Source organism: Anabrus simplex, chromosome 3 (genome assembly GCF_040414725.1).
Source record: "Anabrus simplex isolate iqAnaSimp1 chromosome 3, ASM4041472v1, whole genome shotgun sequence".
NCBI lineage: Eukaryota > Metazoa > Arthropoda > Insecta > Orthoptera > Tettigoniidae > Anabrus > Anabrus simplex.
Genome location: NC_090267.1, coordinates 48248441 through 48264528, shown reverse-complemented (window position 1 = coordinate 48264528; position 16088 = coordinate 48248441). Strand labels below are relative to the sequence as shown.

At 42.7% G+C, this 16088-nt stretch overlaps 1 protein-coding gene and 1 non-coding gene across 2 annotated transcripts; one reads left to right on the top strand and one right to left on the bottom strand.

Annotated features, from left to right (window-relative positions):
• Positions 1-1093: 1093 nt before the first annotated feature.
• TRNAT-AGU (transfer RNA threonine (anticodon AGU)) lies at positions 1094-1167 on the bottom strand. The gene has a single exon. It is a non-coding gene; the product is annotated as a tRNA-Thr (tRNA).
• A 713-nt stretch (positions 1168-1880) lies between these two features.
• On the top strand, positions 1881-4462 carry LOC137498934 (uncharacterized). The gene is made up of 2 exons (XM_068226791.1): positions 1881-2333; positions 3653-4462. The coding sequence occupies exons 1-2, from the start codon at positions 1881-1883 to the stop codon at positions 4460-4462; spliced, it is 1263 nt and encodes a 420-aa protein (XP_068082892.1).
• The last annotated feature ends 11626 nt before the right edge of the window (positions 4463-16088 follow it).

The window sequence follows — 16088 nt, the reverse complement described above, 5'->3', positions numbered from 1 at the left end:
TTTGAAATTACGGCGTGGCAGATTACTCGTGAGTAAATCGGAGCTCCGAATGAATACGCGCCAAACATTCGCTCCGAGAAAAACCGCTCCGTTACTAGCACTAGCCGGAAGCGAGGGCTAAGAGAAACGAATGCTGGAATGTGGCAACATCGTGAAATGGCACGCGCAGTGCTCCTCGCTCCAGCGCTACCTGTCAGAAACATCTTCAGTTCTTAGACGTATAGTATTTACTCTTTGATCTCTACTACAAAAGTTAGAAGGAGGGTTGATCCGGGACTGGTTTACACACTGGAGTATTCAAATGATTGGTCACTTTGTTGATACGTTTGAACGGATGTTAATGCAGAAATACCAAGACGATATTTTCATTTACTACGTGACAGTGGACGCGTGAACAATAGTTTTCACTTTATTTATCGCATCTTGGGCAAGGTGGCCGTGGAGGCATTTGTTTACTTTTCGTATTTTACTTGTTTGCGTGTCCGCCTCTGTGGTGTAGTGGTTAGCGTGATTAGCTGCCACCCCCGGAGGTCCGGGTTCGATTCCCGGCTCTGCCACGGGGTCCACTCAGCCTCGGGAGGTCAACTGAATAGAGGTGGGTTCGATTCCCACCTCAGCCATCCTCGAAGTGGTTTTCCGTGGTTTCCCACTTCTCCTCCAGGCGAATGCCGGGATGGTACCTAACTTAAGGCCACGGCCGCTTCCTTCCCTCTTCCTTGTCTATCCCTTCCAATCTTCCCATCCCTCCACAAGGCCCCTGTTCAGTATAGCAGGTGAGGCCGCCTGGGCGAGGTACTGGTCATTCTCCCCAGTTGTATCCCCCGACCAAGAGTCTGAAGCTCCAGGACACTGCCGTTGAGGCGGTAGAGGTGGGATCCCTGGAGGGTAAACAGATGATGATGATGATGACTTGTTTGCGTTCGGTTCTAAGGTACTACAGGTATGTGGGGAGGATTTATACATTAGTGACAGACTTGGCGGACTTCTACTGTACATACGGAGTTATCCAAAGGTTGGAGTGGATTATTGCTTTTAATGTATCGCTGTTCGAACTGGAGAGAAATTGGAGATTAAGATCAAAATGAAACTCCGCAGGCACCGGAGGGATTCGAACCCTCGATCTCCTGTTTACTAGACAGGTGCTTTAACCAACTAAGCCACGGCGCCACTTGCATTCTGGCAACTATCCGGCACATCTGGGATGAATGTCATGATTGTCGTATTTTAGGGTAAGCGTTCACTTGATCGCATCGTGCACATCAGAATGAATCGGGGCGATTCAAAAGAATAAGTGGATATCGTCCATTCGCTCGCATCGTCTCGAGCCAGTGTCAGGAATTTAGCCATGGAAAATATGTGACTCGATGTTACCTAGCAACCGAGCAAGCTGTGATGTGAAGTATTGATGGATGGCCATGATTGAGAGACATATAGATATAGTTTACACACGTTTTTAATTTCGATTAAAACAGTGAGAATAAACGCCCCACAGGATGAAATGTCTACCGTAGTTCTTCACTTTAGCCACATGACTATGTTATACGAGATGATCGTGTAGCCACTTGTTTATTGTTCGTATTATTTTTGTTTTCGTTAAATTCAACGTTACTGCCGGTGTCTGGGGCGGACTTACACACTAGTGACAGACTTGGCGAAATGGAATTACCTTTAATTTCACCGCAAACATCCGGGGTTTGCTCTACAACAGAGATGCTCACGCTGGGCATTCCGTCCCGTGGGCGCCCAGCACTGTAAAGCGTGGGTCACACTAGGCTGCTTGCCAGCCGCTGATCACCAGCGGCTGGCAGTAGCACCAGCAAGCAGCGGCTGGCAACCCGGTCACACACCCAGCAAGCAGCGGCTTTTTAGTTCTAGTCAGCATGTCGTCTGTGGGTCCAAGTAAACGAGAAATTAGGAGGTTTTTAAGGATGGCTGTGACGGAGCTTTGTTTGGAAATGCTTCGTCACCGCAAGGAGAGACGATGGTGGAGTAGACCTTGGATTCAAAGAAGGGAAGAGTTAGGAGCATCTTCAAGACTTTTCCAGGAATTAAAAGAAGAGGACCCAGAAACATACAGAAATGTTTTACGAATGTCTCCTTCTAAATTCCAAGAGTTGCTGGAATTAGTAGAACCGCTGATTAAAAAACAGGATACTAAAATGAGAGAGGCGATTCCATGTAAAATAAAACTGGAAATTACCTTACGGTATCTCGCAACTGGAGATAGTTTTAGGTCTCTGGCTTTATTGTTTAGAGTGTCGCACAATTCAATCTCTGTGTTTTTACCTGAAGTTCTTGCTGCTATTTTTGAAGTTCTCCAACCATTTATGAAGGTAAGCATGATTAAGTTTTTATTCAGCTTTAAGTTATCAGTATTTTTAACAATAATATCCTGTCGGTAATTCTTTTTTAATGTAATAGCTGTTGGATACGCTAAGCATAGCTTCTAATTATGATCTTCACTTTTTATGGACAAACATCATTACAAGTACGGTATTAACTAAAGTTGTACAACATATTTTATTAACTGATATTATTTATTTATTTTGCGCTGCTTGCGTTTAACATTAACACCTAACTTTTCATAAACTAAAAATACAGTAGAATTAGAATACATACAACTAACATTAAACAATAGTAATGGAAAGAGTATTGTAAAACTATTTGTAAAATAAGAATACGCACTACAAATAATTGTATATTATTTAGAATTGAAAACATGTTGATAAATGAAATATTACACACGAAAAATGAAATATTTGGAACAAAATGCAATATTTAATATAATGTGGGCAGCGATTTGTGTTCTTATTGGCATCTAAGCATCGTGTTCTAAAGGGCAGATGCCAATCAATGATTTAGAGAGAACATCTAAACCATGTGGAGGTTGTTCCTCGTCCAAGCATGTTTAATCAGATAGTTCAGAGTATATTTGATCGAATTCATTATTGGAAGTGCTGTTTGAAAGACGTCATAATGGCAAACACTTTGTGATAGTGGTTCACTGTTGTTGAAATTTAAAGATGCGAGTCTCTCTTCAGTGATGAGGTTTTGAAACTTGCTTTGAAGTATAATGAAACTTCTGAGAGGGAGCTCTCGCATCTGGGATGCAATATGCTTAGCAAATTTGTCATATTGGTCTTCCGTGTCATTAGTGGTTAATTCTCCGATTGATTGCAATTTATTTACTGCACTTTCAACTCTAGTCGGTTTGCGTCTTTTAAACTCCTTTGCGCGTTGTGGTGGATCCATGTTTGTGGATGGACGCTTTGTCGATGACGAAGATATAGCAGACGCAGACTGTACAGGTGATTCCACTACTTGTGATGCTCCCTGTTCAGCCATGTTCACAGTGTCACTGTTTGAATATCGTTCACCTCCACACATCGATCGCTGCGGTATATCCTGAAAACAATATACACCTACAATAATTTCTCAATTAAATAACTGAGAGAAATTATTTGTAGACCTATGGTTAAGCACAGGATTATCAGAGTGCAAGTAAACATGACTTTTGTTTAAAATATATTTAACACTCTGGTTTGAATGCCTAACGGTAGGTCTGCAAAGAAATTCATAATAAATATTACAATTAGCAGGCTAGTTGAGTGTATAATTTTCATTATCCATTAATATTATACTTTACTTTCAGGTACCTGACACAACAAGCCAGTGGAATGAGATTCAAAAAGGATTCGAATATAAATGGAACTTTCCTCACTGTTGCGCTGCTTTGGATGGAAAACATATTAGAATTAAACGGCCTCCTAATTCAACATCATCGTTTTTCAACTACAAAGGAACCTACAGTATTATTTTGTTTGCCATGGTAGATGCGGACTTTTGTTTCAGGTATATAGATGTTGGACATGATGGCAGAGCTAATGACAGCACGGTATTTAAGAACTCTACGTTAAAGATAGCCCTCGAGAAAAATCTTCTTAATTGGCCAAACGGAGGACTTTGTGTAGCAGATGATGCCTTCTGCCTGACACCATTTTGTTTGAAACCATTTTCACACAGAGGACTAACAGTACAAGAGAGAGTCTTTAATTATCGTTTATCCAGGGCAAGGCGCGTTGCTGAAAATGCATTTGGCATTTTAGCAGCTAGATTTCGCGTTTTTAACACACCTATACCACTGAACGTGGACACAATAGAAACTCTAGTGAAATCAGCTTGTGCTATCCACAACTGGCTCAGGCAGACCTCTTCTAGAACATATTTCCCTTCAGGTTCAGTGGATGATGAAGACTTAAACACAGGTGTGATAACTCCAGGAGCTTGGCGTATTGTACCGACTTTCATGTCCCCGGTAGACCGTTTCTATTCATCAAATAATTGTGGTCGCGCTGGGGAGCAGGTACGGAAATGGTACATGCATCAGTTCATGACAACTTTATCTGTTCCGTGGCAGATGACATCAATTGGTATGAAACCAGATGACAATTCCGTAGTATGAAACTGTCTAACACGAAAAACTTGAAAATTGGCAAATAAACTGTTCGCTGAATATCTTTGGGGTTTATTTTAATCATTAATTTCAGATTTTTATTTATTTATTAATAGATATAAATGACAATAAGTCTCCCTACCCAATTAATGTAATAACATGTGTATGTTAATGACAGTCTAATAAAACTCTAATAATATTAACATATTGGAATCATAATTTACCTACTTACCATATTAGAAGAAGATTCTCTGCCACTGACAGCTCCATGCCAGAATACCTCTGCTGCTGAAAACCACACAAGCTTTGGCTTGTAAACTTCGATTGCACCAGCGCCACTTTTTCTAGATTTATTTATCTTTGCAAGTTCTTTTCTATAGGTGTCCCGTAAACTTTTAATCTTCTTCTTAACTGAGTCAAGAGTAGCAGGCATCCCAGCATCCTTTAGGTTTTGTAACAGCTTATTGTAAGCTTCCTCTTTCACATTCCTATTAAAATATTCCTTGGACGAAACGTCCCACAAACACGGATAATTTTGAAATAAATTTAAAAAATCAATTATCTCCTTCCCCGACCACTTCAAATCAGCCATTTGTACCGTTTAAATTGGAACCAGGTGTTGTTTTATTCGCGGCTGGTGAGCAACTGGAGTGGTCAGACTGGGCTGCTAGCTGGCGCCAGCGGATGCGAGTTGAATCACGTGACCTTCCTGAAGCCGCTACCTGCTACCAAAGTTGAACATGTCCTACTTCGCAAGCCGCTGACAAATACTCGCCAGCTGCTTGTGCCAGCTGCGAGTTCTATGGTCACATCACGCTGATAGTAGCAGCTTCCTTAATTCGCGGCTGGCAACCAGCCTAGTGTGACCCAGGCTTAAGTGGGCGGGCTGGCAGGAGATGTGCGAATGCTGTTCAACTACAGTGACGTTGTAGCTACGTCACAGGCCGTGAAGTTCGGGCAAAATTCTTCTAGACACTCTCCATCACTACTGCGATACCTGAGTTTGAAATGGAGGCAGAAAATAATGAAAAAGAGGGGAGAAATCCACATTTTTCAATTTACATTGTAAGAAATAAGTTATTTATGCACTTTATGTATTTTTCTTTCTTTCTCTTTTTCTTAATCTGTTTACCCTCCGGGGTCGGTTTTTCCCTCGGACTCTGCGGGGGATCCCACCTCTACCGTCTCGAGGGCACCGTCCTGGAGCTTCAGACTTCGGGTCGGGGATACAACTGGAGAGGATGACCAGTAACTCGCCTAAGCGGCCTCACCTGCTATACTGAATAGGGCCTTGCGGGGGGGGGGGGGGGAGATTGGAAAGGATAGATAAGGAAGAGGGAAGGAAGCAGCCGTGGCCTTAAATTAGGTACCATCCCGGCATTTGCCTGGATGAGAAGTGGGAAACCACGGAAAACCACTTCCAGGATGGCTGAGGTGGGAATCGAATCCACCTCTACTCAGTTGACCTTCCGAGGCTGAGTGGTCCCCGTTCCAGCCCTCGTGCCACTTTTCAAATTTCGTTGCAGAGCCGGGAATCTATCCCGGGCCTCCGGGGGTGGCAGCTAATCACACTAACCACTACACCACACAGGCGGACCCAGTTCATTCTCACTCATCTTAATACAATCAATGACGAAGTCAACCATTTTCAAGCCCCACATCTCCCACACCACCACAGCTACAGACACGCAACCACCATAGTGCACGATGGGGAACTCGAGGTTACTACCACACATAAACACAAGTAGTCAGCGATGGGTAGTTTTGGCTGCTAGGTGAAATATACGGACACACACACACACACACACACACACACACACACACACACACACACACACACACACACACACACACACACACACACACACACACACACACACACACACAACCTTTATTTAATACATATATTTATTATGCATTTATTTAATTCGTTTACCCTCCAGGGTTGGTTGTTTCTCGGACTTATTTAGGGATTTCACCTCTACCGCCTCTAGGGCAGTGTCCTTATCATCGCGACTCTACCCGTAAAGAACTTCAAAGGCCAATATTTTTCTTCTATCTTTCATTTCTCCATTCATATATCACTCCCAAAGTAAGGATTGTAATTTTTGTAGAGCTAATATCTGGTGATAATAATTTCGTGTGGCTATTTCTAGCCGGGTGCAGCCCTTGTAAGGCAGACCCTCCGATGCGGGTGGGCGTCATCTGCCATGTGTAGGTAACTGCGCGTTATTGTGGTGGAGGATAGTGTTATGTGTGGGTATCTGGTGATGATAATAATAATAATTTCGTGTGGCTATTTCTAGCCGAGTGCAGCCCTTGTAAGGCAGACCCTCCGATGAGGGTGGGCGGCATCTGCCATGTGTAGGTAACTGCGTGTTATTGTGGTGGAGGATAGTGTTATGTGTGGTGTGTGCGTTGCAGGGATGTTGGGGACAGCACAAACACCCAGCCCCCGAGCCATTGGAATTAACCAATGAAGATTAAAATCCCCGACCCGGCCGGGAATCGAACCCGGGACCCTCTGAACCGAAGGCCAGGACGCTGACCATTCAGCCAACGAGTCGGACTATCTGATGATGAAATGCTGAGATGAACAGATTGTCAGGGTACGCTTGAATGTTCCATAACAGTATAACGCAGCTGGATGTTTGTATAGACTTCATGTTACAGACGTAAGGGACAAAGGGAAGAGTTCATAACCCCTCTTAACGTCAATTGAAACAGAGAGCACTGGAGGCGCAACTCCTTATAGAATGGGAACGAGAGAGGGAAAGGATTAGTAAATCATGAATATCATCAGCCGGACGCGGATTTTGTTGACATAAAAATGCTTTAAAAAAAGAAAAAGAAAGGTCGATAAAATGACGTCAAATTCACAAATTCACAAATATGTCCTAAAAACTAATATCAACGACCTAAAACACCGACAGTTTATTATTAAAACTGGAATTATATACCAGGTCTGCCTCTGTGGTGTAGTGGTTGGTGTGATTAGCTTCCATCCCCGGAGGTCCGGGTTCGATTTCCGGCTCTGCCACTAAATTTGAAAAGTGGTGCGAGGAGTGGAACGGGATCTACTCACTTTCGGGAGGTCATTTGAGTAGAGGGCAGCGTTGCCAACCTCTGTCAGGTTTGTACGATAAACCCAAAAAGATCGTATATTTCCAAGAGTGCATTGTACGTTTTAAAATAATCATTAAAATATTCGCTATTTAAGTCTCTTTACAAACGCAATAGCTCACTTACGCAGAAGCTTGTTTCTAAGGAAGCTGACTGGTTCGATTCTTGGTTGATATGAAATTTCCGAAAAGTCGAGTAGGCCTGCCTCTGGTTTGGCCCGTACGTAAAACTGTACGTTCCGCGGAATACCTATAACACTATAGCAAAGTATCCCACTGCCGAAACTCCACATTTAAACAGGTTAGGATTGAAAATGACTTATATTTAAGTCATTGAGCTAATATGTGAGATACAGTATCAAGTATAGCCTAGGAAAATAATTTGTATTTAGATTACTCTAGTATTGAGTAATTTCTAAATAAGTAAGTTAGTCAACATGAAATATAAAGTCACTGAAGTGACTTCATACCTGGAAATCGTCATAATGATCATCTCCTTCTATTGAACCTCTAGGCACAGTCACAGCAGGAGGTTCTGAAGTCCCGACACTTGAGCTTGCTGGTTGATTATACAACTCTGCTTTAATCATCCTTCTGAGTATGTTCTCCGACGGTTTGAAATCTTTACGCGTACCACTGACTTGAACACACTGACTGCTCAGCAAGCATCCTTTCATCGTAGAAGTAATAAGTCTGCCCCTGTTTTTGACTTTCATGAGATTAATTTTGCTGAATATTCTTTCACAATCAGTTTTCGAGTGAGGGAATGACAAAATAGAGAGTACAAATTCTGGAAGTGCGGGAAACTCGCATTCACCAAACGCGTTTTTTACCTCCTGTAACTTAGCCCAACATTAATCTACTTCAGAACAGGCTTTAATATCATCATTAACATTTACAAAAGGTAATATCCGTCCATCTGCTGAAGGCGAATGCTATGATCTACAGGCGCGAGACCGTGAAGTAACTCAGAAAGGACGGAGCCCATTCCTGGTAAATTCCTTTAGGGAATCTCTATTAGAAGAGCCTCTCTCTCTCTCTCTCCCTCTTTCCAACTTGTCATCTATGATAGAACATAACTTGCACGAATAAAAGAAGGAACACAAATCCACGCATTTGAATAGGAAAGCAAAGTCTTCTCCGTAGAGGCCATTAAGGCCCTTGGAGGGGTGGAAGGTAAAGGCTTCCACTATCCGTAACGTCGGCACTTGATGGGGTAGAGTGGTTAGTTCTACGCCCGGCCGCCTTTGCCCCCAGGAATTAACCTGGTACTCATTTTTGGAGTAGGCTGAGTGATCCTCAGGGCCGTGTGCACCTCCGGAAGTGGAAATCTCGTTTCTTAAATTGTACGACTTCCTGACGGAGATTCGAATCCACGTCCTTCCGGCTGAACCGAGCATGCCTTTACCGCCTCGGCCAGGCAGTCCCTTTAAAAACAAAACAAGACAAAATTTACTATACGCCATAGGGTCGTACGATTCGCGGGTTGGATCGTACGATAGTACAGAGCATCGAATTATCGTACAAGTACGATCCAGGACGTACGGTTGGCAACGCTGGTAGATGGGGATCGATTCCCTCCTCAGGCTTCCTCGAAGTGGCTTTCCGTGGTTTTCCACTTCTTCTACAGGCAAATACCTCGATGGTACCTATATAAGGCCATGGTCCTTCTCTCTTCTTTGCCTATCCGTTCCAGTCCTCCCATCCACCATAAGGTCCCTCTTCAGTATGCAGGTGAGGCGACCTGGCCGAGGTACTGGCCCCCCTCCCCAGTTTCATCTCCGACCAAATGTCTCACGCTCCAGGACATTGCTTTTGAGACGGTAGATGCGAGATCCATCGCTGAGTCCCGGGGAAAGATCAACCTTGGAGGGTAAACGGATGAAATAAATAAATAAATAAATAAATAAATAAATAAATAAATAAATAAATAAATAAATAAATAAATAAATAAATAAATAAATAAATAAATAAATAAATTCCGCCTCTGTGGTGTAGTGGTTAGCGTGATTAGCTGCCATCTCCGGAAGGCTGGGTTTGATTCCCGGTTCTGCCACGGAATTTGAAAAGTGGTACGAGGGCTGGAACGGGGTCTACTCAGCCTCGGTAGTTCAACTGAGTAAAGGGGTACGATTTACATCTCAGCCATCCTCGAAGTGGTTTTCCGTGGTTTCCCACTTCTCCTCCAGGCGAATGCCGGGATGGTACCTAACTTAAGGCCACGGCCGCTTCCTTCCCTCTTCCTTGCCTATCCCTTCCAATCTTCCCATCCCTCCACAAGGCCCCTGTTCAGCATAGCAGGTGAGGCCACCTGGGTGAGGTATTGGTCCTCCACCCCCGTTTTATGCCCGATCCAATGTCTCCCGCTCCACGACACTGCCTTTTAAACGGTAGAGATGGGATCCCTTGCTGAGTCCGAGGGAAAAGACAACCCTGGAGGGTAAACGGATTAAGAAAGAAAGAAAGAAAGAAAGAAAGAAAGAAAGAAAGAAAGAAAGAAAGAAATACTGTAATAATAGTAATAATAAGTGTCCCGCATGCACTGTTGTATTACGTACATGCCTTCTGTCAATAAATTATATTAATAGCATCTGCTCCTGAATTGATTAATGAAGAAAATAGTTCCTTCTGAAAGTTAGTACTCGGAAAATCAAATATGTGGTGTTACACGATTGCGACCTCATTTGTTATAATTTCCTAATAGGCCCTACATCGATTCATCATAACTGCATTCTAAAACGTTGTGCGGCATGTATGAAACGTCCAAATGACAATGCAGGAATTTTAGTACATGTAAAGAAAAGCGGTGTGTGAAGCGAAGGTTTCTGAGGAAACGATTCGTGTCCCGCCAGATTTAACTTGCGGTTGTAGTCGGAGACTCCGATTGAAAAGCTCCAGCTCCGCCCCGCTTCATTCGTTCCCAGCACTACGCCACATTATACAAGAATGTTTTGAAAAAGTTGCTCCTATGCATCCAGCGTGTTCGGCCAGGGTCGTACAGGACTGGTAAGTGGAGTGTCCTCAACGACAAAGACCGCCGACACACTGTGATCCGTGTGCGCAAGTTCTTGGCGAAGCAGCCCGTACCTCTTCTCGAAAATCCACCGTACTCTTCGGATCTGGCGCCTGCAGACTTCTTTCAAGAGAATCCTGAAAGGCACATATTGTGCTGACATACCGGACATCCAAAGACGAGGCATCAGTGCTGCGATCGTTTCCAAAAGATGTCTTTCCTGTCAGTTTCCAGCAAGAGCAGTGCATTGTATTGTCCTTTGAATGCGACTAAAGGTATTTTATTTCTGTACATGAAGATAATGTGTTCATTGTCACTACGATTTCCTCTTCAAGCAGGAGACGGACTACGTTCACAAAACTTTGGAGGTCTTCCTGCAAAATGTACAGATGCAGTGAAACCTCAATATCTTGAATCATCTCAGGGGCAGTGGCGGTTTCTGGTATAGCGCAATGGAGCAGTGCACCTCCAGTTTATATCAAATTGTACTCAGCTACTTAATTTTCACGATTCCCCTGTCATTCTCAAAGCTCGTGCTAAGCCCATCTGTCCGTAATATACTCGTACTGGCTTTTAATTCATGTGAGCTGCGCATAGTCTGCGGCTGGAGACTCGTCTGGAATGAACCCCCATACAAGGCGACATCTCCGTCCGTACTTAGGCGAAGGGACCAGTGAGGTGCGGGGGGAAGACTGTCAGCATTAAGGCAAGACCTGGATATCACAGAAAATAATATCCGTGGTGTAGGCATGCGCAGTATGCCACTCTGTCAAGTCTGTCGCAAGTCGTGTTGTTGGGGTAAGAAAACACTAATAGTATGTGCCTGCCATCTGTTGCCCTTACAGGAATTTAACCAGGCAACAGAGAATAGTGCACATAATTAGCGCTAGTGTTGAACAGCATCATTACTACCAAAAGTCATATTAAATTGCCAAATTCCAATTGATACCTTGTCCCAAATATATCAATACTTACTAAACATCTATTCATTTGCCTTCTTTGGAATAATTACTATTTTGGAGAGAAACATAGCTTAAAAATCATTGAGGCAAAGAGTAGCGGGAAGGTAATACATTTGGTTTTCGAACTGTTTCTGGGGCTACGACTTTGTTGCAGTTTCTTTTAGATAATAAGTTGCAGAGTGTCTTTGGTGAAAGCATAAAACTTTTAAATAAGTTATAGTTATTACTATTCCCGTGACGACATCTGAAGCAGAAAGGCGCTTCTCAACCCTGAAGAGAATAAAGACTTTCGTGCGCAGCACAATGACCGAGGATAGACTTAATGCTCTTGCTATGCTGTCAATTGGAAAGGACTTGGTTCGAGACTCTGTTGACTTCAACGAAGCAGCTATAGATAAATTTGCATCCCTCAAGGAGCGCAGGATGGATATTTTGTATAAGCTGTCTACATAGGGTAAGTCGATTGTGAAACATTTCTAATTTTGCATGTGGTAAATATCGGCATGTATTGTCTGCTTCTCTCGTATTCGATCACATTTTCAAAACTTCTATCATCTTATTTTGGGAGGTTACGGCCCACGACGGGAGAGGTGGAGGGGAAGGGGTGCAATTTTTTTCTTCTGTTGAACCCCCAGTGATGAAAGTCACGCACCGCCACTGCTCAGGGGCAAAATTTTATTTCGAGTTATCAAAATTTCGAGATATAGAGTGTACTGGGAGGTACACCTCTACTCCGCGCATTCAAAATCAGCGCCTTAATAAACTCCTCTACCGATCAAAAAGTGAAACTAAAAAAACCAAGTTGGAACTTTAATCAGAAGATGTCACTACTGAAATATTAAGTAATTTGGTTATTGTGAAGTTTCCTAAACTGACTCTATTTCTCCTTGTTTTGTTTGCTATACATTGCACCCGCCCCCTCTCTATATGGCACCGGCGTGGAATCTACAGGGTCGCTGACGGGTCAAGAAGTATGAACTAAATAGGCGCTGAACTAAAGTCAACTTAAAGGCGTACAAGGGAGGAGAAACGGGGCATATAGCTAAAATGAGAACACATTCGAATTAAAATATATAACTCACAAACCGGTTTATTGAACCTTAATGATAATGGGAAATGACGCATGAAATAACCCTAATGAATTACATTAAAATTTACAAATGTTCGTTGTAGTTTGTTTGGCGGACGTCTGTCCGTTATACGTGATAGAAACGAGTACGTTTGTCGCGGAGCGATGTATCGTGACATATAGCGAATGGTAATTTTATCATAACACTGAGGCTATATTATCGCTAACACATAATCTAACATGCGTCCGACAACACATCTGAGCAATCCCTATTCTAATAAAGACCTAGATTTCCCCATGAAATGACGTAAAATAAAATACACACATATGACACAACATCTGGGTTCCAACCCGACCCTCGCTATTCTGGACGTCGCCAAGCTGATGGACAGAACCACCACTGACCTTATGTACAACCACACATGACATAAAAAAACACATAAATGGTACATGATATGCAAGAAAAAATACATAAAAGGCACTTGATCTTTCTTCTGACGCTGTTGGCCTCCAATGCCTACGTTGAGCATCGAACTGACAACCTCTTGCGATGAAGGCAGGGTCCTGTAATCCCTATCTAATTATACTCGCACAATTAACAACGATTCATTGGCAAACATTACCATTATCGGCGGGTCGCTTGTTAATTAATACACTGCTCTGCTGTGTTAGGTAAATCACATTATTTTTGCCGTTGAAAGAAACCAACTTCATTTCCACAGCCAAGTCCCTCCTTCCTCGCTTACGGGACATTCAAACAAAAAAGAAACACACTGGGCCAAGGCCAGACGGCGGTTGACCACCCTCATGGGGTCAACACCCACACAACCTTCCCTTTCCAAAGGGAACCGTAACATTTCACTCGGAAGTACATCTCCAATATCCTGCAGCCTTACCAGACTCGCGCAAATCACTTTGAATTAAACACATATCTACCCAGCAGTATCATATCATTTTTTTACAACACGACTCCCGTATCATAATGGTAATCTTTGCCTGATTGTTATTATTATTATTATTATTATTATTATTATTATTATTATTATTATTATTATTATTATTATTATTGCCGTTCTACATAGCTTACCCGCTACCTTGCTTATACATGGTCATCGCGCGGAATCTATACAGCAATTACAACACAATTAAGCACTCGCGCGGCAATTAACATCTGATTACTGACTGCTAATTAATCGATGGTCGGCACATGGCTACTTTATCGTCACACGGCAATACATGCATTAATTAATTAATTTTCACACGAATCGATGTTTAACACACTTATTATGATCACTTCCTGGTATATTTAATCACAGAATCAATTTAAACTTGTCACTCCCTATCTAAGTATTTCAAAGGGTGGAGTTTTTGTTGTGGGTGTCAGTCCGGCCGTTGAATCTCGCAGCTGCGTGCCTTACGTACTATAGCACTTGCCGTTTCACATACCATACACTTATCAAATTAATGAATACTCTAATAACTACTCTCACTGCACTCCCATAAACAAATTATTCCTGGTCTTCTGACGCAAATAAACACACAGAATCTCCCAAGAAAGAAATAATCGAATGAATCTCCATCCCATGCAAAGCTAGAGTATTATATTCCCTAAATTATTTACACTCAATTACTCAGACCTGTTGTCGGTTTCCTAAACTAAGGATTAATAACTACGCGCCCATTCCGGCGCTCTATTTCAACAGGACTACATCTTTAATCTCTTATAGCGTCAGTTTACAACAAATATTCCCATCCCTTCTATGCATGCCAGATATTAGAATTTTGTACTCATCTCTATCACATGATGATGACACCTGCGCCAACTCAGGAGGTCCATCCTGAGCTTACTCCTCCATGGGCACCACGGTGGTTACTTCAGTTTCCATTCCATCTTGGAGTTGAAGATCCATTGTTCGATGCTGGTGGAGTCCTTGGCCGCTAATCCTGTGCACACACAACGTCACTGTTTAATTCACACTTCGGTTAACAGCGTTCACTGTGAACGTCCGGTCACGATCTCGTAAGCTATTGCGTAGCCCGCGGTTCAGTACCGAATCTCGTCTATCTCTCGGTTTTCCTATTCAGTCTGCTGCTACGTCAGATTATTATACTATCGTAATGATAATAATATTACTTTACACATCACGGTTTTCTAAAAAGTTAACACAGCCGTCACAGAGATCGAACTATACACTGTTTATGCGAGCTGTATTATTTCACTAAAATAGGAGTTAACTTCACTTGAACAAAGAACTAACGAGGGCTTAACCGAGCGTAGCTTCGCCGCCGATAAGCCTCTAACCCCGACTGACGCTTGTCCCTTCCTGCAGTAGTTTTTACAAGGGAGCAATACCCCTTCCACTAATTTGCGTAGCGCCTATTCCCGGCGTACTCGAGGTAGGATAGTACGGGTGATCGGTGACCGGTACCTAGTTGGTGCGATTGAGACATAACCACTCACTTATCCTTCGGTGAATCTCTTTAAATTAATTAAAATCTGTTCTGCTTCCCCTACCACACGGGGTGAAGTCCGTCCGTCGAGGACGTGTCATGAGAATAACCAGATGGCCTCAGTACTTTTCCACGCAGAAACAACACAGTATTCTTTCTTCTGCTGAAAGTTATCACGGAAGAGGACATTAAACACTCTAAATAAATGTCCCAGTAACATTTATCCCTTTTAAATCGGGAGATGAGCCCCTAATTCGAGTTTCATTAATTTTCTAGATCGTAGGTAATTAAGTTGGCCAGTCCGAGTCCAAGATGGCTCCTATATTTCGTTTCGAAAAAGTTAGTTTCCCCTCCTTCTGTGAGTCTTGAGGAGGGATGTCTTCTCTCGAGTGATGTCACAGGGAATCCCCATTCATAACCCCTCCCGGGTCTAAGTTGGCTTGGCTTCATCTGCGGGGCCCCCGCTACACAAAGGATAATACTGCGCAACAAGTCGCAGACAAAGAAACCTCGTAGAATAATTTTAAAAGACACAATTCATCTATCTCAATGGTATGAATATTAATTAGTTTCAGTATGACCTCCATTAATGATATGAATATTAATCATTTTCAGCATTCTTTCCCTTTAATAGCATTGCGTGCGTAATTACGGAGATCGATATCAACCCAAGGTCCTTGGATCATGCCCCTGTCGGGTTCAGCATCAAGAAGTTTGGACATTTTTCACAGATGGCACTATCAAAAAACTGTGGTGCAAGGTGAAAGAACTTATAACTTAAAGAAGTTTCGTATTCCTAGGTTTTCCATTACTGAATCTATGTTCATTTATTTTGAGTCGGGAACTCTTCTTTTTCTTTCCGCCAGTTTTGAATCTAGCCAATCAGGGATTTTTGTAATTAATTTTCAACCAATCCCGCATTTCTTGTTCACTATGAATTTGACAATAAATTTTGAGAGGGTGTGGCCGGTTTAGTCTTGAATTCTCTCCAACCTTCCCTGAAGGTATATAAGCTGCG

Excerpts from the sequence above, each read along its gene's own strand:
- LOC137498934 (XM_068226791.1), top strand. The coding sequence starts at position 1,881 with ATGTCGTCTGTGGGTCCAAGTAAACGAGAAATTAGGAGGTTTTTAAGG. Across the intron at positions 2,334-3,652 it reads TTCTCCAACCATTTATGAAG|GTACCTGACACAACAAGCCA; the intron begins GTAAGCATGATT and ends CTTTACTTTCAG.